We start from the raw sequence: 25,963 nt of genomic DNA on the forward strand, positions 1-25,963 counted from the left end.
TAAGGTTATAAGACATGGTGGCCTTCTTAATTCCCTCACCTCTTTGAGCCAAAGTAATAAAAAGCAAACTACTTTCCAGCTTGGTACCTGAAGAGAAAACAGCTATGTGCACACACACTTTACACCTTCCATTTCCCATCTAGATAAGTTCCAACATCCCCCATTTAAGTAGAAGGAAAACCACTACTCCTGCCAAGCCCTCCTGGCATCTCACCACTTTATTTGTTCCCATTTGTATCTAATGCTTTTGTCAACAGTTCAACAAAAGTCAAAGCAAACAACCCACTGCAAACACTGGGGGTAACAGCAACAAGCATGAATCCTTCACAATTATCCAGCCCAGCTGCTCGGAGCTTGTCTGGGCTGCTTTCATTTACAACAATGTCAACAAAAGGCTGAAACCCAATAACTAGACGGGTCAATACGGCCACTGTACTCTCTCCGGAGGAGGAAACGCCGTGTGCCTCCTTTGCTGCCTGGGCAAACATGTAGAATAATTCAGTCAGATGGACAAGTACTTGTCTAATCACTTGTCATGTAAATTATTCAACAACTTCCCACATAAACTACTAGACAGGGTTCTTCAAATATTTCTACAGCACTTCCGTGTAGAAGCGCATGAAAGGAACAAAAACACGAAAAGAGAAATCAAGACCTGAGTTAGTTCTCTGTGAAAATCTCTAGTTTAAGAGAGCCAGGTCTTTACAACTAATCATTTTAAAGCTAACCTTGCCTGGCATGCTCACTACAGGCTGAAGCTTCACTATGTACCAGACTGGAGATAGGGCTAAGTGGAAAGCCATTTACTCAGCCGTCAGAACAAGCCACAAGCATGGCCCTTGACCATCTTTTACCTTGTTCTACTTGAAAAGCTCCTGCCTCCCTTTCACAAGCAAAACCAATAGGTACAATAGTGTTCATGATTTTTAGGAGTATTTTTTAAGAGTATAGTTAGAGATGTATTAATACGTTACAAACCATAGTTTAAAAAAACCTGTCCCTAAAGATCATGTTCTAGAATGTCAGTTCTCCAGCCTAATTTTGATCCAAGTGTTAATGTTTATTTAACAAAGAATTACTCTGAGATGTAACAGTTGCAAATTTCCACTTTCCTCTTAAATGAATGGCTTGTGAAATCATATACAAACCAAACAGCCTGGCAAGTGGGGCCCCTGACCTGGGCTCTGGACCCTCATCCAGCTAAGCCCCTCCTCAGGACCAAGGGGACACACCCACACACTCTCCGTTCACCCACTCTATGCCATGACCAAGTCCCTGTATTCCCTGGCCAAAGGCCCAAGCTCAGGACTGCCCGCCCGGTCTTCTTCCTGGGGCCTTTAAGGGATAGACTAGGCTGTTGGTTTGAACACAGCTAGAACTGAGGGCAGCCACTGGGGTAAAAGGAAGCCTTGAAGTGAGAAAGAAAAAAATGTGAGGACCCAAGTGATTCTAGCAATAAAAGGCAGGGGGCCTGTGAGTTAAAAGTCACACCTGGCGTTTCGGATCATCATGAAGGTGTATACATTAACTGGATTTTTAACTCTTAAACACTTAGACATTTGATATGAAGGCCTCCACTTCTACTCTCTTGCAGGCCCCACCAATGTTGGGGGTGGTCCCAATGGGAAGGTATCACGTATGGGTTTGGTAACCGGACATTTTGAGACAAGTCCTCCCAGCAAGTGCTCCACTGCAGGACCGTGTTTAAGAAAACCATGCGGGAATTTCCCCCTTAAATACCACCTTTTGTTTTTACAGATCCACATATCCACAAGTAATGAATATAACTTGTGTCCTTTCTATAAATACTTTAAATACAAAAATAGTTAAAACATTAAAAATAAAATTCAGGGATTATTGCTGTTTCTGGGCTACCACACATAGTAGGGATTTAAAAAATCTGAATGCTAGAGATCTTTTCTGTTCTAGATTATCTGTGTTCTCGTTCCTTTCCAAGCCTTTGCACATCCAGATTACCAAAAAACTGCTACTTGTAACACACTTCAGCGAACACAGGTGAACGAAACAGCAGAGACTCAAATTCATCTCCACTCTTCACTATAGTCAGCTTACTCACTGCCATTTATGACTGTGGAATTTACACTTCTTCCTCTGAGTGACTAAGAAATTTTAGTTTTGGACATAAAGAACTGTGCTTTCAAAAAAAACAAATACTAGTCTAGGGCATGAAAAAACACAACTTGAGAATTCTACTTCCTTCTTAAGGCCTCTAAAATAATGCCTGTAACTGTTCAATTTCTGAAACTACGGTGTATTTCTAGAAACTTGGTACCTGAAAGAATAAAATTTCATCTGAATAGAAATGAGGCCACTTACTGACAGCAGCAACAGAAAACACTTCTTTTTTTAAACCAGAGAAACCAGCTGAAAAGTGAGGGAGGTCACAGGTCTGACAGTAATATTTTATTTTGCTGACTCCCACAAAACACTTATCTGAATGCCCCTGACGAGGCACCACCAGAATCGGGCGTCCACAGAACGCTGCCACTGGCGTGGCTGGCGGTGCTTGCCGAAGACTCCCTTCTTTGCCTGTATTTGCACATCAGTCCCGGCGGTGTCCTGGGAAGACTGGTTTCAGAAGCCAGTCCTCCAGTCATCATAAACTAGTTTTAAATGCACATTTTAAAAGAATTCAGGACTAACTGGAAGCTCGAAGAAATGAAGAGGAACAATCCATTAATATGTTTTACTCTACTCAGAAGCGTATCTCAGCTCCATACTTGAACTGGAAAATGATTTGAGGGAAGGAATTGCATCTAATCTTGACTGTGTGCCCCCAAGGAGGCAGTGCAGGCCCATTTGCCCTACAGCTTGCCAAGTTAATGCCTACCAACTAACTTTAAATATTTTATTTCAACTGCACTGCTCAATTTTCAAGTTCGTCTACCAACACCGACAGATTCTGAAGTCAGAAACCACTAAAATACTAATTTCTGGTTCGCTGTCTAACAGAAAATCAGGAAAGTCTCCCAGCGACAATGGTACAGCTGTGCCTTTTTCATATCCAAAGGGAAGCAAGTACAGACTGGCGAGAAGTTCTTCCTACATAAATGCTCCTCCATATTAATGACAATCCAGGAAATCAAAGGCACTAGCATGCATGTGATTGCACGTATCTGTCTTACTACATTTATTAGACAAAGTTCTCACCCTAAATATTAAACATGGAGACTACTTCCAGGATGAGACCTTTCACATGTAACATTCTTTCTTTCCTCTCCAGGAAAGAAAGAGGGGTGACATCTAAGCAACAATGCTGGGGGGTGGGGGGGGAGTTAGGAGGAGAAAAAAGGAAGACAAGAGAAGGGAATTGAAAATAACAGGGGTGAGCAAAACAGTTTACAAGTGAGCATCTGGCAGGGACAGGAGGAACTACACACAGTCTGGACAGGGCGCCGCAGTCAGGGGGAGGGTGCCGGTTTGAGAATGATGGAAGAGGCAGGAAAGGGGAAGAACTGAGAGTAATCCTACTTCGGCGGGGGGCAGTAACTACCCACTCCGAGTGTTGCTCCGAAATGCTTCTCTACTTAGTCAGTTTGCTTTATTTTCCCTCGGGCAAAAAGGTCACCAGTTCAGTTTAAAATTTCTCTAACTAAGGTCAGACTAGGATACGACCAGATTTATCAAAACAGACCCCAGCCAAAGCATCCAATTCAGGAGTCTCATTCACACAGTCCTGAGTGATTTGGTTACAATCCCGGGGTGGGAGGTCCCCTGAGCTGGGGCTGGGGCTGGGGCTGGGGCTGGCACACGATGTAGAATGTAACTCAGAGACTTGTCAAGTCCCGATAACTGTGGTATAAACACAAGTGATTATTTCAATTTTCTCTAAAGATGATTTTTTCAGGGCAGCCCAATAAACCCAATAATGCTCAGATTTAGTAAAAAAAAAAAAAAATTATTTATTTCCCCATGTACCAGAAAGTAAGCTAATAATGTCCCACTGAGAGTGCTGTCAGGCCAAATCGCTCCACTGCCGCACGCATTACCAGGATAAATGTCCCTGCACTTGCCATTCCACCATCCACTGGAGGGCAAGGCCCTGGGGACTGACCCAGATTACCCCTCCACACACGGTGTCACAGGCACAAGCCCGAGTGGCCCAATCAGTGCCAAGAAAAGAACAAACTAAAAAAGATTAATTCACAGATGTTCATGCATTTCACATACAGTGTGCCCCATGGTCCGTTGCTAGGGCAACGGGAGACCACCAGTGCGCGCTTTATTGGCTTTATGAAGTGCGTCTCGGGGACTATAGACCGAGAAACGCTGCATAGTAATAGCGTAGGTTTTCGGAAGCCTTGTTTTGTGTTTATGCACATTTAACCTTCTGAGTATTATAAAGAGCATCATTACTCATAGCCTTCAACCTCCCCCGCCCTGCACCCCCACCTCTGGGCTGCCTCAACTTTCTGTCTAGAAACATTAAAATGCACCTCCTGGAAGATCCACATTAAACTGCTCCGCCAGTTTCACAAGAAGAAAAGAAACCTACAACCATTTAAAGGTCACTCTATCCGTGCGGTCAACCATTATCAACCACGCCTGAGCAGCATCAAAGTTACAAACCCAAACACACACATATCCCTTACTTTCTAGGCACCAGGAAGAACCCTGCTTTACAAGACGGGTCGTCGGTTTTCACCAGATGTGTGAAACAGCAGAACCAGCAACCTTGTCAGGCCCAAGCCTCTCCCCATCTACTACAACTCTCTGTGTTAATGGGAACATGCTAGGTCTGCACTGGCGTGGCACTTACCACATACGGCTACTGAGCCCCTGAAACGTGGCTAATGCAACTGAGAAACTGGGGTTTTAAATCTTATTTCATTTACTTCAACCAATTTACTATACAACAGCTTCATGTGGCTAGTACCTACCGTACCCGGACAGGGCAGTTTTAGAGGCTTGACAGACAACTATGCAGGTTTTTAAAAGTTCACAAAGAGGTGTCTTTCCATGCTTTTATAGTTTCTGCTCAATTCATAAAACTGTAACTCCAAGTAAACAGACACAGAACAGGGACCAGTACTGGGCTGCTGCTCCTCCCGGTGCCAGCTCTCAGCGCTCAGCCTCAGCAGCCTGGTTCTTTGTCCAATAGGCCCAGGGACGAACGCTGCCATCCCCTCCCCACCCAGGGTGGGAGGTTAAAATCACAAATGTCACACCTCTCAGAGCAGTAGCACAGATCAAGTGTTAATCTAAGGGAAGGGGTGGCTGAGGGGGAGAATACAGGCTGGTGGGGCGAGGGAGGATCTGGAATGAAGAGGAGAAAAATACAAACAGTGAATAGATCAGTAGAAGCAACAGCTTACATTCAGACTCACAGGAGAAAGAACACACTGGGACAATCATTTCCTGGGAAAAGCTCAAGCCTAATGAGAATTTACTCTGCTCCTTTCTGTGACAACCAGCCCTTTGTGGCCTGGGCTTCCTGACTGACAGGAACCGGGGCCCCTTAATAGGATTTCCATATTATTTCCAACACCTGCCCAGAAGTTATTTGTTTACATTGAAGGAGGCAAGATTCTCAAATCAGACATCTGCTTCTAGTTCAGGCATATCTTAGGAAACCATCTAGAAAGCAGCTTTGTTACCATGGTGACATTTTTATTTTCCTCCTTTAGTTGGCTCAAAACATTAGCATTTCCAATTTTATTTTGTTGTTCAAAAGGCCAAATGTCGCTCAAGAAAACAGAAGTTTAAAGAAAGATAAATAAATGGAAAACTCAAAATTTTCTATAATAATTAAAATGACCATAAGGCCGAATAAATACAACTCGGGAGCTATTATTATTGCCCCTCCGGGCTTCTCTCACTGGGTGGCATCACTCACCTGTTCACCTCCTCACCCCTCCTTGGTCCGTATATCCAGACATTCAGCAACTTGAAAAGTACCAATTTTGGAAAGATAATTCAAGAATCCTTGGGGTGTTACACAAGTAATTAATGAGTCCATTAATAACTGGAAAAAGAATTTCTCAACCTAACTCCATACTGTATCTTAGAAAGTTCACTTGTAACAATACTTAAGACATGCTAATTTCCCCCTCACTGGCTGCAATTCAGTCAGAGACAGGGTGGTGAAGGCCAGGAAGGAGTAGGCTTTTCATGAACATTCAGGGCTGAAGAGGGGGTGGGATATCAAAAAGTGTGGGGCAAGAAAGGCAGACCGCGCAGGAGTGGATTACATGCATGTGCATGTTGCTGTTTTCCTGTTTCTCAGGAAGCAAAACGGAAGGCATCACTGAACATAGTAGGGGAGGGGAAACTTAGCCACCAATCACCACAATCACACATAAACAGAAATTAAAGTTATAATACTAGTACTTGAAGCTTCAACTGCTTAAGGCTGTGTAATTTATTATATACAGAAATAAACAGATTGGGTCTGACTAAAGTAATACTTTGTTCAACATTTAGATTCAATTCTAAGATTTAAAGTTTTGATCTGCCATAACTACGCAGCATTTAACCTTGAAATATAATTTATTACTTTCATTTAAGAGCAAGCTTATTTAAAAGAATTACTGAGAGTCCTCAGCAAACTTCTTTCTAGTTCTCTTTTGCAAACTCAGAAGTCTATTCTGTCCTGCCCCATCCCAAGGCAGTTGCTATAGGTAATAATTAAATATGACACCTTTTCATGTCCAAAACTATAACCTGTTAGTAGTGGTCTCCACGTATACAGTCTTTTTAAAAATATATATATTTTTTCTTTTTTCTTTTTTTTAGAGAGAGGGAAAGGGAAGGAGAAAGAGAGGGAGGAAAAACATCAATGTGTGGTTGCCTCTCACTTGGCCCCCAGTGAGGACCAGGCCCGCAACCCACGCATATGCCCTAACTGGGAATCGAACTGCAACCCTTTGGTTCACTGCCCACACTCAATGCACTGAGCTACACCAGCCAGGGTGCACATATAGTCTTTAACTCAGAATATATCCGAGTAACTTTAAACCATGGTAGAACAAAATACATTCGTGGGACAGAAGTAAATGTCGCAGCAGAAATGATTCAAGAATGCAAGAAGTGAGAGTAATAAGCTTCTTTCTCCCTGGGTGACATTATGATTTTTCCAGAGTGGGTTATGGGGAAATGTTAGTGTAAGAACACAGAAAAGAAGGTGAAAAATTCTCTGGAATAATTCTTTTAGGAGAATTACCTACACTTTGAAAAGCAAATGTAAAATTCAAGTGCCAATTACAGGAACTTTATGGTGTAATAGTTTTGCAAGAAATGAAATGCATTCTAATTAAGAAAATTAAAGACATTAAACATCAGGATTAAACCGTTTGTTGTAACTGAGAGGGTTCATTTACAGAGGAACAGAATTAAACCACTCTTGCCAAAAATCAGTGGAAGGCAGTCCCCACAAGCAGTGCGCCCTGTAAATTAATACTTGTTCTGCTCCACTGACTGGGGCAGGAGGGCTCAGCGAACCCCCTCATCACTCACACTCACCACCTGAGGATCAGCTATGCCCTAAAGATATTTACTCATCTGTTCCACAAACAATTACAACATATTTCCTGGAATGAGGGCGCCTGCTACATCTCACACAGCTTACATGCCTAGGGGCAGGTGTCAATTAATGCCAAACAAAGTACTGCATCATAAACCCACAGAATGAAAACTTCCTGATTGTCTTTGATAAAGTAACTCTAAAGAGTAAAACACATGGTAGAAACAAATACTTCTTCTACATGAAAAAGCAACAGCAGTGTGAAACATTTAATTTCAAATCACCACCTTATTTTGAAAAACTGAACGAGTTAAACATTAAATGCTTAAAAGGCATGACTTAAAACATTAAACCATTCCCCTACAACCCAACACCCAAAATGAAATATAACTACCATTGTGTTTATTTTGCTTAATGATATGGTGAACTTTACTGCTGAAACATACCTTGTGGTGTAAGATTTTTATTGTAAAATTCAATAACATAAGGAAACATATACATTCCAAACTACTGAACAAATGCCTGGAGTAGAAGCTTTGGGATCCAGGAAGTTGACTTGCCCATTAATACACAGCTTACCTAGCAGGAAAGAGGATTTCTAGCGTAAGTCAAGATTTTCCTAATTCCATTACAATTGCCTTCTCACACTATTCCTTGATTTGTCTTCCTACACAGTTCCACCAAGAAGACTGATTCTTGTCTTCAAAGAGCTAAAAGTTTAGTGGGAGATAACTTAACACTGTTGGGAAACAAGTATCAGAAACACCACTTATAAGGAAGTAGTATTACTTAATATATTTTAAAAACCCTACTTAAAAATGTGTTTTAAAAGCACATCTTAAAATAATACTTAAGTTTGGAGAATGGAGTTGAATTTCAAACACATCACAGTCTTGTTCAAAGGTTAAAGGATACAAAAAGAATTCTGCTTGTTGATGACCGGCAGACATTTCTGGGCCTTTTACTCCCTTGGTTATTGGAAAACTTCCTTAAACTGTTCATCACCAACATGTAAGTGCAAATCTAGACTTAGTTCTTCTCCCCACACGGTTATATCCCTCTCCTGCTGGCCCCGCTTTCCTCCTCAAGTGGTTTCTTCTCTGGTCTTCTCCCACACAGTACCTGCCGAGGGGTTAAACATATTCTAAGGCATACTCTTTTTCAGACTACCATTCCTTTGAAACAGGAAAGGGAAAAAAGGTGGGATCTTACAAAGTCTCGTAAGATCCTGGAATACAGCTTAATCTGACCATTAAGTCTTGATTTACGAAGTGAAGGGGCAAACAGGAGTAATCATTCTGTTCATTCAGGCTGAAAACCTACTTTCACCTGTAACACAACTAGCGACAGCAAAGGTCCTTCCTTGGTCTGAATCATGCACTTCAATGCGAAGTAACTCCCCACTGATCAACCTTTATTACAAACACAGAATAACTGACCAGGAAAAGCAATGCATGATGTTTTGGTCATCTGCATAGAATATGCACTGAAAATATAGCTGGGGTAGAATGAACAGGCATTACCTTAGAACAAGTAATGAATGGATCATTATGAAAATCCTTAAAAAAGTTCACATAGGAGGTGGAAAAGCTTAGCATATACACTCCCGTAGCATATACACTTTCGTAGGAAAGTACTCAGCTTGAAAAAGAACTGTATGTTAATATATTTAAGTACGCCGATCATACTTATACTAGCAAGAATTACAAAAAACTATAAAATTCAATATTGGCAGATTGTGTGGAAACATTGCACTTCACGTTTCAAAATGGTTCGGTGTTTCTGGAGATAATTGGCAATGTGCATGTCACCAAAAATGACCATACTCTTCAATGGCCACCAGCACTTTGGGGAAGATATTCCATAATAAAAATAAAACCACCACCACCTAGACGTAAAAAAATGTGCTTATAGTCTACAAATAGAACATGGCAAATCCCTCACAGATCAGACCTGAGGAGGTTACTGCATTCAGGAGGACCATGTAGATCCATACAAAAGGGCTTATCAGGTAATACAGCATACAAAATTATTACAAGTTGGGGGAGGCCATGGAAGTAATTAATAGCTGGAAACAGTGAATTCTGCGTTTTATATTACAAGCTGGTTCTGATTTTGGTGCCTATTTTCTCTGCTAGATGGTATTAGAACTCTACACATTTTCGGGGGGTAGGGGTGGAAATCTGAACTAGACTAATTTTTCAACTCCAAATTCCTACCAAGTTTTAGAGGCAATTTGCCCTTCACAGCTGTGAATCATTACCCTCATTCCAGCCCCGCAGATGGAAACTGGCAGTGATGTGAGGACACCAGCAACCCCTCTTCGTGAACTGGTACCTCAAGCAACTACAAAGCAACTGGCAGCATGTGGGAACGTCCTCTCTGCCACCACTTCGTGGTCAAGCCACCTGAGCAGGAGTGACGGGCAGAGGGAAAGCTCCATCATCCCAACACACCCTCCCTGGTTTCACTTACGTCTTTTCATGGGGCGAGAGAAGTAGCTCTAAACCCTCCAGAGGCCCATGAGAATGCCCCCACCCAGAAAAGAGAAGTGGGAACCTAAATATTTTGGAAGTCTTTTAAAGAGCTTTGGGCTTTTCACCCTACCACTAAGCATCAGAGTGAGTCATGGTCCATTTCTTGCCCTTTCAACTCCAAATCAGTTACAAGGAGTCACTGGATAGGCAAGTGACAAGCAGGTGTCAACAACCCTAGAACACACACCATTCTGGTTGCTCATCACCAAATCAGTTAATTCTTGGGCTCCCACAGTGCTTTTTCCTTTAGGTCTGTATTTACATTCACCACCATTGCTGAAAAACTTCAGACACAGGTCTGCAAATGACAGGCTTAGGAATGAACTTGGCTATTGGAGCTGTAGAAAAACAAGATCAATAAAGCTGATAGCATGTGGTTTACTGGCCACAGAACTACCTAGGAGAGAAAGGAAAAGGAGGAAAAAGCCAAAACACTTAAACAGGAGAAATTTCTTTCACTTTACTTGATATCTAAAGTTAAAGCACTTTAGTTACCTAAATCTTTACATTAAGTTCAGATTTATATTTTATAAGCTATTCTGAAGTCTGCCCTGTTTAATAATCTGTAACATCAAAAAAAGCATTTTCAAGTGTCTCTCATAATTAAACCCATTCATAACCTTGTATAAATCAAAATTTTGCTACCGTATCCAAATGTTACACTGGGGCTGTATAACACTGCCCACATCCTCATTACATGCAACACTAATTACTACCAGCAGATTCAGAATTTTCTGCACATTAGAGGCTTTTAGAGGAGCTATAAAAAATTTCAGGCACCATTAATTTAAATTTGTATTGAAATTTCCTTTTGACAGATGGCCAAAAATTACTTATTATTTAGAGTACCAGAGCTGCCTGTTTGCACATTAGAAGAGGAAAGGGAAAAATTGAAAGCAAGAAGGAAATTTATGTCACATTCATTACCTGTTAAATGTTAAGGAGCATTATCCTGCATGAATAAATTATTTCACACAAGCCTGACTCCAGCTGCAGGCAACGGGCACACTCGGGCTGATAAAAACCATCTCAAGTCACACGGCGGACAATCATAAAAAGCCCCTCTTAACTGGGAATCACTTACAGGAGGATGAGGCCAATCGATGCAACAAGCAACTAACTGCTTCTCTGAGCACCACAGAGCACAGCTACAAAAATTAGCAAACTACTTCACCTTCCAAAGCCACAGGAAAGCCCCAGATGTGACACAACTTCAAATCTGAGAATGGACACCTCCCCTCCAAATCTATTTACACGGTAGTGAGCATTCCATAATAAGTCAAACCCAAATCACCCACCTCTATTTCCTTTTTGTTTTTCCCCTGGCTTCTAGCTATATAGACACTCACTCCCAGACTCATACTGAATGATTATAGATGATTTCAAAACACACCCTACTCTGGCATGAGGGAATATAAAATGTAATTGACACAAAAGGATGCACGGAAGTGTAAATATTTCCAGAGTCTTCTGGGATTGAGGTGGGAGAAGACGCTTTTGTTTAGTTCACTGGCCTGCCTAGAGGTATGCATTTATCCTAAGAAGGCAGGGAATGTTTATATTATGGCCTCAGAATAACCAGACAAGATTTCCAATGGCTGCTATCAGCTAATCCTGGTCAATGCATTTACTTACTACTTCCTGAGTACACAAGGGAGGAACACTTACTACACTCTAAGAATACTTTTTAATCTAGGCATAGATACGTATATTAAACAACAAAATACACAACCGTAAATGCATAATTAAATAAGTCAATGTGTGCAGTTCCAATTGTAAATGTTGACATTTCTATGGGCATGCAGATGCCCTTTCAAATTACAAAGAATCTTGAAGGGTAAAACAGATTAATTATTATTTTCCACTATTTAAGAGCTCTGGAAAAAACCCTACTTCCCTTTTATTGTAAAAGGGCAGAAATAAAGAGGTATTCAAAGTGACAGCACAGGTGTCTCTAAGGGAAGACTTCAGCCTTTATGTGCATTAATGTCATTAAAAACTGCAAGAGATCTAACTGCTTATGGTCCAAAACATTCAACTGTGACGTACATAAGAAACTGGTAGCATCTGTCCTTCGATCAACGCCTAAGGACTGCCTTTCCTTCCTAACCCATACAAAATACAACATACAGTATAATTATGCATTACCAGTAGCATATTTACATTGTGCCTGGCTCAAAAGTGATCAAGCAATTTCCATATTTTACTCATTTCCTGCCACGGTAGCCTGTTCTTCTTATTTGCTTACTCCGGTATATAAATTCAGGTATCCTTAGCATATCCCATATTCTGGTGTTACACAAGCATACCCAAATCATTAGGCCCTAAATACTTTTCTCTTTCCTGAAAACTGCTTGTAAAGAGATACAGAAGGCAGATTAAGACAGATGCAAAACTTAAAGAGAATAACTTGCTACACTGAAAGCCAAAATGTTACTGAATTAAAAGAAGTTCTCTCTGGTGAAGAAAAATGCTTTTAAACAGATGTCTTGATAAAGAGTTTTGTAGGATGAAATTGTTTTTCCAAAATATGAGACTCATGTGTATTTCCTTATAAACCAATTTATTATTTACTTCTTTTCCTTATTATTTATTTAGCCTATATCCAAAGAGCCTGAAGAAAAGCAGTAATTTTTTTTTTTCACATAGCAAGACAATAAAATGAGCAGTGCAAGCCAGATCATATAATTCAATCTGGGTCTACAAATCTAATTCTGATAGAGAAATGGAACCAATATTTTCAAAAATCTCAACCACACAACTGAAGTATTCCAAAAATGCAGTTAACCACTGTTTGGTAAGGCCTACCAAATCACTCTCTAAATCTCAAAGAATACACTAGATACACTCAATCACTCTGAGCCCCTTTAAGCCATCGTTCACCTGTGAATTTGAGGCCTACCTTGATGGAGTCTCTGTCTACAGGCCAAACAGCAACAATACACGCAGATCAAGTGATGGGAAGAAGGAAAAAAGAAAAGTTCTAGTTAGTTTACATAAAATCATACATTTATCAAATTTGATCCCTGCTAAATAATAAATGGCACAGATGTCAAATTTGCTGTAAAGTTAATTATTAATACCACTCAAGCAGATTCACAAAGTGCCAATCTACCTTTAACACAGTTTCAGTAACCAAAGGTGAATATTCCTATTATTCATACTCCTTATCAACTTTCCCACTTATAAAAGTATTTATAATTATGCCTTAGCTCTGAACCACAGCATTAAGATAACTGGATGACAAATATTACAGTGCTTCCAACATCAGACATGGGAAATTTATTTTATGTGATAAACATCATTCACCCAGGATTATAATTCACAGTAATGACACTGCAACAGGAGTAGATAAGGTTTTAACCATGAGTCACACCCTTCCAACCAATGAACCACCCATGTGCTAAGTAAGTTTCCATAAAGGAAGGCTGGGAGAGATCTTTTCATTTGCTTTTCTGCCATTAACTAATACAAATTATTACTAAGCGCCATACAAACATACAGTCACATCAAAATGTCTCTGTACCATCATCTACTTTAGTGAAGAAAGGAAACCAACCTAGAAGGAGCAGTACTGGTCTTTGTATCAATTACACTTCACAAACAATTGTGTTCTTAAAGGAAGAATGAGTTCATTTCATGCTTCTAATAAGACTGGATGAGAAAGGTAATTAAACCAACAGGTTTCACTCATGTGGGCTATGTTTTCCCAATTACTAAGATTACTAAAATTGTTTTCTTACCTGTGAGATTTTTACTGCACTATATAGGCTGGTATGATTTATGAATTATAATTATTGATTCTGTCAAACTATAAGGTTAGCCTTTATCTCCAAGTCTCTCCCAAAGACAGATTTGGTCAAACTAGCTATTAATGACATACACTATTTCAAACACAAAGCATCGTGGGATTTCATTACTAAGTCAGACTCAGGGAACACAGTGGGTAGTAGCAAGGGAGGTGTCAAAGACACGGACCAAAAACCAGAACCCCTTGTTTTTAAGGGGTGCATTAACTGGTGCCAACCACTAGGATATCACTTGGCATAAGATGCTTCTAATAATTAATTTACCTTCCAGCAGAAATCCTTTGTTTGGTCCATGGGAAATTAAATCCAGAGGTACAGACAGACAGAATGAAAACAGTGGCATCCAGAACCCACCCTCAGCAGCAGGAGTCATATCAGGCTGACCTCCCGAGAGAACTGCTCACCTCTTTGGTGATCATTGTCATGGTGCTTCTTCTCATCTTTAATTGGAAGGTGGGACTGGCCTCCCAGGGCGCTGGAGAGGGCCAGAAGGCCAGCACTGCTACCAATGGGTGGGATGGCAGGGGGCTGAAGCCCCGAAGGGTGTGGGGTCAGAGGCACAGGCAGACCATGTCCATGTGATAAATGCTGGGCCTGGAGTTGTTGCTGCTGCGAGAAATGAGACAAAGATATTGAATTTGTTCCCTATATCTGCACCCCCCCCAAAAAATAAAATAAAAGATGTACAACAAAATCATGGAAAACCCAGCACCCATGAAGGACTGATTAAACGAATGAATGAATGAAAGAATAAATATTTAAAGGGGAGGGAGGGAGATGCTTAATGAAGAAATGCTGTCTTTTTGACTTAGACTTGGGAGTTTTGCAATTGTCTAAGTAACCTTTAATAGCTGAAACTCAGATTTCTTGAATAAAGCACCTGTATTTTATTCTCCAAAACATATCATGCATTTCTAATCAAAACATATATGTGACTAACTGTTAAAGCAGTTATGTTGAACAAAAAAAGCTGAAAATTGAGAAAATTAGTGTTAAACAGTTCTCCCAGAACCACTGCACAGCATGCAGCGAGAGTTAATTTGAAAGAGAAAACCTGAATTAACAACCCAGAAAAGGAAACTGGTTGCAGCCACCGTTTTAAGCCCCTTTAAGTGTCCTCAGCGGTACTTGAGCAAATTACTAAAGAAAATCTAATGTAGCAAGGCTTGGGTCCTCCTGTAGGCTTGCTCAATAATGCTGAAATAATTGGGCACTCTGTGCACGTTTAGTGATGCTCGAATGAAAAGCTAGAGGCCTGCCCTTGTGCGCTTCTCCAGCAGCCGCCTCGATGTTGTGACAGGTTTATCTGAGTGGGACTGTGATGCATGCACCAGTAACTGTGCTGACAAGAGTTTAAAGTCATTTTTACCAGCACACTGCCGACACATGGAGAAAGCCCTCAAGAGGCTGGAATGGGAGTGCTTGACCTCAGCAGAGGCCGCCTCAAGATCGAGGCTGCATCAGGCCTGGCTGTGGGCAGCCCTGCTGCCTCTTGGAGTGGAAGGGAGTAAGGGGGAGGTGACAGGCGGGTGCTGAGTTAACATATCCCTCAACAGAAATCCCTTCAACTCAGACTCTCTCTGCTTAACAACATTCTATGAGAATACGTGCTGAGAAATTCTGTAACTTCTGCGGTGATCACATTTAAATTAATGCCTTTAAATAAATCACTCGTCACGCCCATACGCTGATAGCCTAATAGTCTCTTCTCTAATTTTTTAAGCACCATTTCCTAAAGCAGCTTATTGACAAATGTGTGGGGCGGCAAATACTGCTCCCCTTCACTGTTAAGGAGGATCCTGAAATGCTTTTAAAGAAGGTACTTCTAAGAAAAAAGTAAACATCTTTCCCCTCCCCAAATTACTTTTATTTCCTTCCTCTTCCCCTCTACATGTCTTCCTGTGTCAGACTATAAAAGTCAAAGCACAGCATTAATTACTAGCTCTTTTCTCCGACTGACCTGCACCTATTTTCTGGCTACATGCACTTAGGATATTGTAATGAAGTACTACACTTTCAAGGCAAGCCGCCATACATAAACTGGAAAAATCAGTGCAATGACCCAGACATTCCACCCAACAATGCCTAAATCCTGCAAAAGCATTACCTAAGTGCCTGCTTCAGAATAATTACTTCTTCATTTGTGCGGCCCATAGCTCTGTATGTACTGTTACGGACTTGTGACCAAGGACTATGAGCACACAGTCACATTTTCTAAATCTGTTGAAAATAATGTCTATGAAGAAAACAAGGCCTTCGGGTAAATATATGGCAAATTTATTTCAAGGCCTTGTTCAACTGAAATTGCTCCAATTCTTCCTCTCAATCCCCTAAACTTTGTGTGTACGGGTCGGGCACATGGCTACTTTCTACCTCAGATTAGAGTTCAGTTGGCAAGCACCTACTAAGAGCTTGCACGTATGCCTGTCTCTCCTATCACCTTTCCTAGACTCTAAAGCTCTGTGAAAATCTACACCTGACACAAACCCTAGTTAACTAAAAGGCACTGAGACATTCACACATCTGAGCAATTTAAAAATGACTATTTCTCCAGACATTAAAAAAAAAACACCCTCAGCCAAAAGCAGTACCTTCAGAGATTCAGGTGCTTCATTTTTATTTTTCTCTAATAGGGCAAAAAAAGGGCACCAATAGCCCCATTTTTCCATCTACCAGGAAATTTTCAAAGGCAGAAAATATACCCCTAGTCTGTCTGTTGCACACTCCACTCATAGTGGAGATTTCCTGGGATCTTCACTGGTGTTTGATTCTGCCTCCGAACAGCTGTTACGCGGTCCCACCCGCCTCCTCCCCTATGCCTTAGGAGAGGAGGGCCTCCTTTGCCTCCAAGGCGTCTCCTTCCTCACCTGCAAAAGCAGTGTCTTTTTCCTAGTGTTATTGCTGCATGGGTTTCTGCATCTGCCCCCTCCCCTAATCTTCAGTTGTTCTGTCACTTATTTTGTCCTTCTACTTGCAAGTTTAATTCCAGGGTCTCCAATGTTCTGGTTAAGATGAACTGCCTATCTAATGCCAAGAGAACTGGAGGTGGCATTTTTTCAGGAGAGAAAAACACTATATTTTAATCACATTTTGTGTCCTCCACTGCCCCTAACACAGTGCCTTGCACATTAATTGGCACTTGATAAATGCTTTTCAATTTAATTAAAATAACCTTCTTCTGCCCTCTTTGGCTGCTGCCCTGTGTACATATCCTTGTCTTTGCACAGCCAAACTTTTTCTAAAAGTAGATTTGCTGCCTCCACTTCTCAACATCTCTCCCTTTTGTGTACACACACACCCTTACTCTCCAACTCCTGTAATCTGGATGGCAGGCCCACCATTCTCCTAAAACGGATTAACCATTCAGACAGCAAATACTCCAACATTCCAGTCGTCCTCTAAACCTGCAGTCACAGACAGCATGCCCTCCTGCGGAAACTCGCCTCCCACTGCTTCAGAACACTGTCCATTAGACTTCCTTCTTGGCTTTTTCTCCTGCTCACCAAGAGGATGGGCCCTAACCCTTTTGCTCCTCTCCCATGCTCTAACTTCTTGCCTGCCAGTTCTAACGGGAAGTCCAAAATGGAAATGTTTAACACAAATCCCCTAAGTTACTTCCACGGGGTCCAGATGCCAATCAGTCACCATCAATTCATTTTTCTTCTGTCATCCTGTATCCATCATCACCAGCTCCGGTCAATTCTCAATTCCTTTTATTTCTACTGACACTACACTAGTCAGACCCTTATCACCCCACACTTAGATCACCACAAGTCTCCATTAGCTCATTTGGTTCCAATGAACCCATTCTGCATCACCATAGGTAATTTGTTTTTCAAAATTCATGTCATTGCCTGTCCTTTAGAACAACCTCTCTATTACCTCCCTAAGTTAAACTGTACTCTCACCCATCCCAGCTCAGCTCATGTTTCCCCTGTTCTGCAAAGACTTCCCCAAACATCCCAAGTGTCTACTATCTTAAAGGACTCTGTATCCTTCACTGGCAGAGAGTGGCTTGTAAAAGTACAGTTATTCACCTTTTTATGAAGAAGACCTGACTTGCCAATGAGATTGTAAGACTCTGGAATAAAGAGACCAGCCTCAGGCCCCACTGCACCCTGACAGCTAGAGCACACAGTTTAGTCATATAGAATCTGTATTTAACGCATTTGATGAATTAAATTTCTACTAAATACGAAGAAAGTTGCTATATAGACTTTACTCAACTTCCCCTAATGTTATCTTATATAACCATAGATTTTATCAAACTTAAAAAATTAACATAAAGTACATTACTATTAATCAAATTATAGGTTTTATTCAGATTTCCATAAATTTTTCCACTGCTGTCATGTTCTGGGATGCCACATTATATTTAGAGAGGTTCTAATTTTTCGCTTATCATACCAAAATTACAAAATCCTTTCCAAGACTTTATGAATGGCAGTCCACATTGCAGTCAAACTGTTTAACAGAAACTTCCTTGAATTTAGGTGAGAAAAAAAATGAGAGCAGGCTACCATAAACCATTTTACAAATCATCCATTATATATACGAAACATCAAACAACAAAAAAAGTACTCAGTAGAGAGTCCTATAGAAAGGAGCAATTTTGTCATATAAAACTATAAGATTATATAAGTCACCAAAAGGTATATGACATAAATATAAGACAGATACAGTCAAGTACTAGAGTAGGCTTTAAAATGTTTACTTCAACAAAACATACCACTTTCTGTATCTAATGGTCATTTTAAGCTTTTTTGTAAGATTTCACCTTTGAAACCACCTTAGCCATAGAGCGGCAGATGCATTTATAATTGACAATGCCTCCAAATTAGTCAATAAAACCAACTGTTTTTCAAAATTCATGTCATCCTCGTAGAGGAGACAATTTTAAAATAAAAACACTAATGTCACCAACAACTACACTGTGCTCCATCACCCTTTCCTCTATTATAAAAGCGGATTTATCAAATTTCAAAAAACATTCATGAATTCAGTATAAAATAATCTGTCAAGTCTCCCCACAAACACAGAAAAACTCAAAGCAGACTCCCCAGAACAGGGGTCAGATTCATGGACGCTTCTCAAGGAACTGAGAGTGGCAACACTGGAGAAGCTGGCTTCTTCCAAGAGCCTAATATTGTCCTCCGATTTCTGCCCCAGCTGTGTCGATTACAGAGCAATTGCCCCGCAAAGGTTTACTGCTTCAACCTACATCACACTAGGATGAAACACAAAGATGAAAAGAAATGTGTAAGAGTACACAGTCCGACACCGATAGCGATTTTCAACCGTGTGCCTCAAGAATTTCTAAAACATGCAAAACTGACAGTTTAGTCATGGGCACTGATCTTTTTTCCCCTTAGGCTGTGAAAAAAATGACAACGGCCAACATAACAATAGCCATCAGTGTGAATGAATCAAAATTATCCCTACTTTTTTCCCCTCAGTTCAGTAAAAAAATGTTATTTTTGGCTGTGCCACCGAATTTCGTAATTAGTTTATGTGTGCCATGAGATGAAAAAGGTTGAAAATTGCTGCACCAGATAATTATAATTAAGTGGTTTAAAAATGTTGACTTCCAGAAAAAAAATTATTATGCCAAAGAATCAAAGAGGAGGGCATAGGCCAATTAAACATTAGTACCAATTTAACATTAAAATAAAATACTTGTCATATACTGTATGTAATCAAAACTGAAAAATTCTGCTCACTGGACTCCTAGGCCATTACCACTTTCTGGGTGCCTTACCACATTAAAAAACAAAACAAAAACCAAATAAAAAACCTCATACTCGAAATTCCAACACAAAATACAAATCCTTTTTTCTGCTCCCTTGATGGGACATTCTCAAGAGAATAAACATTAAAATGGAGTGAACTTTAAACTTAATCCAGTAAGTACTCCATTAAGATAATTAATTTGATTTTGAAAATTAGCCAGTAATTATTTCTGAAAATATATAGCAATAACGTGGTAGACAAACCTCCATTCAATTAACAGTGTTTTACCAGAGTTTCTATCACAAAGAATTACTTCTTTGCAGTTTCAAGTTTGTAAGGAAGGGTAGAAAAGGACCACTAGGCAAATCAAGATCATAGAAAATGCCTTTTGAAATGTTGTCTTTCTTTCTGTCCTCACAAACAGGAATTCTTTTTAACAGAATTTCCCAACTATTTGATCACTAGGGCCTGACAGGCTAATGACCACACAGGAGCAGAGTGAGGCCAAAGCTGGTGACACCCAGTAGCAAAGAACATACCTCTAGTTGAATCTTAGTAGGTAGATAGGTAGGTAGGAGGGAGGGAGGGAGGGAGGAAAGAAGGAAGGGAAGGGAAAAGAAGAAGGAAAGAAACGGTGAGTAAAGCTATGAGACTAAAGGGGAGTGACAAATAGGACACTGAACCAAACAGAAGGGGTCTTCACTGGAAAAGCTTGAGACCATTTAAACACCATAAAAAATAACAACTCTTTTTTAAAGTTTCCAGGAGTGGGGTCCATGGTACCCCAAGAAAAAAGGTAGGGTTGTGGCGCATTCTGGAGTCAAACCTAGAGGATGGCTCCCAAATCCACAACTATTCTTCCAACCAGCTGGCCAAGCTGGGCGCACTGAGCTTGTGTGTGTGCCCTGAACCACCCTGTAGGCGCTGTGCTAGGAGAGAAGTGGGGGAAACTGGAGAGGAGCTGGGAGACGGGGGCAACAGACTTCGAAATGGAGAAACAAGTGCAGGGGAGGGCTGGGGACGAGGCTGGAATCTACATGCCCTGGGCTGAGAAGTGCCCTTTAGTCAGGACCCTGGGGGTCGGGCAGAGTCTGAGAGAGAAGACCCTGGATGGCATTCCGGATCGTAAGAAGTGGCATCGGTTACCTGGTTAGAGTCCTTCTAATTTATGTGAGCAAGAGCCAGTCATTTAAGTTGCCACGTCTCAGTTTTCTTGTGTAAAAAATGGGAACAATTATAAAATCTACTTCTCCAAGAATGTTGGGAGAATTATATGAGATTGTGCATAACAAAACCCTCAGCATAGTACTTGACAAGTAATAAACACTCAGTAAGTGGCGGCTGCTATCATTGGGAAAAGGTGGCCAGAAGTCCATATTCCTACACACACACACACACACACACACACACACACACACACACACACACACAGTAAGGAGGGAAACCCTTTTTTACAGAATTACATCAATTTAAGTGGAGAAAGAATTAAAAATGTACTACTTCACTACTCCTACTGTATTGTATTAACAGCATCAACAGACGCTAAAACCCCTGGGTTAAAAAAAAAAAAAAAGCTGCTGGAGAAAAGGTTTAGAGTGTCCACGTCGTCACTCCACAGATTACCTAGTTTCACCAACAATGTGATGACACTGGAAATACAAAACCTCACCGAGGCAGTATTTTCACTAAAAATGTTTCATCTGAATCTACACAAGAAAACAATCAGAAAAATCCAGATTGTAGGACATCCCACAGACTGGTCTGGAGTCTTCAAAATGCCAAAGTCAGAGTGTAACACGGTTGTGGGACTGTTTTACATTAGAGACGAGAGACAGAGGACAAAAGAAGCATTTCTGACTACGAGTCCTAGATCAGGGGAAAACTACTATGAAGAAAAAGGTGCCACCAAGCACATTCTGAGTGCACTTGGAGAAATGTGAATGTGAACTATATGTTGGGTATACGGAAGCATGTATGGATATTATGCTTATATAGGAAAATCCCCTTGTTCACATAAGGTGCACACTGATATGTGAAGGGGTAAAATGTCATGAAAACTATCACCTTCAAGAAGTTCAGCACAGACAGAAAATGTATGTATGGTTTGTATGTGTGTGTGTGTGGATAAAGAAAAAATGACAAACTATTAACTGGTGAGTCTAGTACACAGTATTTGTCTTATTATTCTTAATACTTGCCGATACTAGTAGGGATGCGGAAAATAAGACGTGCAATTCTGGGCAAAAGATTGGGAGTTCTAGCTTTTGACAAATATCTCTAGCAAAAGCTAGAAGTGAATATATGGAAAGAAATAAGTATAAAAAGGACAAAGACTTTTTTAACCTAGGCTTATCTGTGACTCATTCCTGAGGACTTAAAACAGGAGATTTACAAGGGAAAAGACCTGCATGTAGAGCAAACCAAAAAAGACTATCACTGCAAGGATATTTCTCACACTGAAACCGCAGATCTCTGTGGCCCTCGAGAGCCCTGGACTGGTCAGTCTTCCAGGGAATGACAGATAACAAGAAAGCAAATCCCATGAATCTTCTGTCAAGGAGTCCATGTCTTACCTTGCAGTTTAACTCACAAAGTAATAACAGCAACAAAAGAAGGGAGGAAAAATCCAGAAAACCTGATAAAATTAACTTTCCCATTGAAGATTCTATCAGATTTTTTTTTCTGAATTGGTACAAAGCTTACTAGGAAAAGTATTCCTAAGCAAATTAATAATAAAAATACAACTTTCTGCAGGCTTATTTGAGCTATTTAAAGAATTTTCCCCCAGAGATTTTAACCATATCGTACTGAAATCAATGCTTCATTTTGTGTCCTAGTTATTCAAGTCACCAAAGCAAAGGAAGGGATCATGCTCAGAAAGACTTTCTTTAGTTGCTTCAGAGTACTTAAAAGAAGTAAAGCTGCATTTAAAAAGCCTTTATCTACCTTGGGCTCTTTAGTAATCCAGTAACTGACCATAGAACTTAAGGGCAGGGCAGAGAATATAAAACAGAAAACTGTACTTGAATAAGAATTAAATAAAAAAATAAAATAATGGAAAAGAAAAAAAAGAAGTAGAATGAACCTCAGGTGACATCTAGATGAGTTTTTCCAACATCCTGACAACAACTTGTTCATGTATCTATTTGGTTCATATATGTATTTGCATAAAATACGCATGTAAATAAAAGTTCACCAATCTAAATATGAGCAGTACATTCTAATATTTTCATTCTCTTCTATTGTTTAATAAAAAATGTTCACTATGGCTCGCTGAACTGATTTCAGTGCACACTCGTGAGTCTCATAACCTGCAATATGAAGAACACTGAACAAGCTGTGATATTGTAAGAAATGACTTGTAAGAAATATACATTTGGCCCTGGCTGGTGTGGCTCAGTGGATTGAGTGCGGGCCTCCACACCAAAGGGTCACCAGTTCCATTCCCACTCAGGGCACATGTGAGGATTGCAGGCCAGGTCCCCATTAGGGGCAGCGTGAGAAGCAACCACACATTGATGTTTTTCTCCCTTTTTCCCTCCTTCCCCTCTGTCTAAAAATAAGTAAATAAAATCCTAAAAAAAAAGAAAAAGAAATACCCATTTGGCTATTGCCCACCATTCCTAGCACAGAGGTGTTAACGCCCTATGAGATTTCCTGAAAGAAAGCAGCTGTAGAGGCCTTTTGTTATATGTCAGTGAAGTGTATCTGGAAAGACACCTAAGAAGGGAGGTGGGGCACAGCTGGCTCTAGAATCTACCACGTGATTGACTGCAGAGTTGGAACTTCTAGTCCTACCCCTCCCCCACCCTCCCCAAAATAAGGGAAGGGAAGAGGGGCTGTAAAATGAGTCTAGTCATCAATTGCCAATGACTTTATCTAACATGCCTATATAAAACCTCCATAAAAACCCCCAAAGGGCACAGTTTGGAAGCTTCCAGGTTCCAGCTTCCCTGGATATTTGGGGAGACTGGTGTAAAGACAGAGGGCGTAGAAGCTCCGTGCCCTTTCCCCATACCTTGATCTATGCATATCTTCTACCTGCCTGTTCCAGAACTACATTCTTGTAATAAACAGACCATCTAGTTAGTAAAATGTTCCCGAGTTCCATGAGATGCTCTAGAAAATGAAACCAAAGAAGGGGGATGCTGGCAGCACAGATGACAACCTGGATTTGCAACTGGCATCTCAAGTGGGGGTGGGGGAGCAGCCCTGTAGGGCTGAGCCCTTAACCTGTGGGATCTAATGCCCTCTTCAGACAGATAGCATCAGAAGTGAGCTGAATTGCAGGTACCCAGATGGTGTCAGAGAACTGCTTGGTGGTGTGGGGAAATGCCGCACATTGGAATTGGGTGTAGGATTTTACAGGCCCATAGGAGGCCCAAGATAAAGTCATGGGAAATTCTGTCAGCATCGAGAGTGGAGCCCAAGCCCCTACCGCCCAGTCCAGTGTTGTACTGGTGGCACCATCAGGGCCTTTTCTAACTAGGGAGGTCTCACCATAAGAGGTAAGCAATCATTCATTCATAAGAATCAAAAGAGACAACCACTCTGGGAAATGAGTTTTGAGCTGAGACCTGAGGATGAGAATGAGAACACCTGGCAGAGAGCAGGGAGATGACAGAATCAGAGATGACAGAGATGCCTTTGCAATGGCAAAGGCCCAGAACCGAAAAGGCCCTGCAGTGATGGAGGAAGAAAGAGGAAGTTTGGTGGGAACCCGGTGAGCAAGGGGCAGTGAGGTACAATGCAAATATTGTGAGTATCAGATCATGGTTTTAAGAATACTGAGAGGTTTAGACTGTTTCAGGTGAGGTGCTTTTTTTGTTGTTGTTTTAAATTGGACTTGAAGTTTGTACTTAACTGGTTCAAGCTGTATTATAACCATTTGTTGTCTATATGTGTTACAAATATTTTCTCACAGTTTCAGACTTGTCTTTTCATTTTCTTGAGGATATCTTTTGATAAACACTTTTTAAAATTTTTAACTGAACAATATTATCAATCTTTTTCTTATGGTTTGCTTGAGCTTTGTGACCCATTAAGAAATCCTTTCCTACCCCAAGATGAAAAAGAGTCTTTCCTGAAATTTTAAAAGATGTCTCTTTACACGTTTCATATAGACTTCTGTACATGAGATAGTTGGATGGAATTTCACTTTTAGCATAGGAATGACCAACTATCCCCCAGTGGTATTTACTAGTATCCATCTTTCCCCCCCACTGATATGCTTGCCCTTCTGACATACTGAACAGATCTATTTCTGAGTACTTCATTCTATTTCACTGGCCTACATAAAGACTAACAAGTCTTGCCCTGGCTGCTGTAGCTCAGTGGATTGAGCGTGGGCCTGCGAACCACACAATCGAGGTTCGATTCCCAGTCAGGGCATATGCCTGGGTTGCAGGCCAGTTCCTAATTCCCGGCAGGGGACGCATGAGAGGCAACCATACATTGATATTTCTCTCTCTCTCTCTCCTTCCCTTCCCCTCTAAGATAAATAAATAAAACCTTTAAAAAAAGACTAACAAGTCTTGAACTAATATATTATATAATAATTTCCTTAAATGTTCAGGTGCTATGTGAAGCTGGATGTGAGAGTGGTCAGGTGAAAAGAGATCAAGCTAAGAGTTCAAATGAAAATTAAAAACAAAAACAAAAAACAAATGATGACTCGGATTAGGGCTGTGGCAGTACAAGTCATAAAGAGTTGAAAGAGCTGAGATCACCTAAGATTGTTGGGAACTGTCCTGCCTGGTTTCAGAGGCTGTAATTCCACTGACAGGTGAAAAAGCCCCACAGCTAGGGGATATTGGCACCATAAGCCACTAAGGAGACAAAACTTATCCTCACCCTGATTGGTCCCTGGAGGATGGCTGGATAGTCAATGATAAGTAAGATTCCTCAAGAAATGAGGAACCTAAGACAAGCATAGTCAGGAAGGGGCCATTAGGGAAGGACTTAGGGGATTGTGGAAAAGAGACAAAAAACCCTCGCCCCTCCACTTCATCATAGTCCGAGTCCTCATTCTATCTGTAAAAACATCTCCTTATCACTTGGCTGCCTTGCTTTCTCTGCAGATTCAGGTCTAAACAATGCCGATGAGAGGTGCAGCCCTGTGTCGGAACCAGAGGTTCCTGGTGAAAGCTGATCAGGACTAAGAACGAGTACATAAAATCCTGTGAAACGTGCTTTGCTAAGAATGTCCTCGATTTAAACGTTAAGGGTCCAAGCACAGAATAAGTTTGTTTCCCAAAGTTTTACAGCTGCTTGAAGTCACCCTACTAGACCCTGACTCAAAAGGACCCCGTGATCCCAGAAATGTTATCTATAAACCGTACCTCCTTTCTTTAATATGCATCCCCATGCAAGCTAAATTCAATAAATGCTCATATAGAAAGGCT

The 25,963-nt window shown here is 40.8% G+C and overlaps 1 protein-coding gene across 8 annotated transcripts in view; it reads right to left on the reverse strand.

Annotated features, from left to right (window-relative positions):
• Window positions 1–25,963, reverse strand: part of LOC118976042 (transducin-like enhancer protein 4) — a 148,489-nt gene that overhangs the window by 56,697 nt on the left and 65,829 nt on the right. For 4 of the 8 annotated variants that reach the window (XM_037030305.1, XM_037030301.1, XM_037030307.1 and 1 more), the window contains 2 exons: window positions 14,234–14,435; window positions 12,923–12,939 (listed from right to left, as the gene is read on the reverse strand). In XM_037030305.1, coding sequence (XP_036886200.1) covers window positions 12,923–12,939; window positions 14,234–14,435 — 219 coding nt within the window. Of the gene's footprint in view, window positions 1–12,922; window positions 12,940–14,233; window positions 14,439–25,963 lie in introns of all 8 variants that reach the window. The other 4 variants (XM_037030304.1, XM_037030300.1, XM_037030306.1 and 1 more) reach the window with 1 other exon arrangement.

Source organism: Sturnira hondurensis, unplaced genomic scaffold (genome assembly GCF_014824575.4).
Source record: "Sturnira hondurensis isolate 20B ecotype Veracruz unplaced genomic scaffold, ASM1482457v3 Scaffold0020642, whole genome shotgun sequence".
NCBI classification, from domain to species: Eukaryota; Metazoa; Chordata; class Mammalia; order Chiroptera; family Phyllostomidae; genus Sturnira; species Sturnira hondurensis.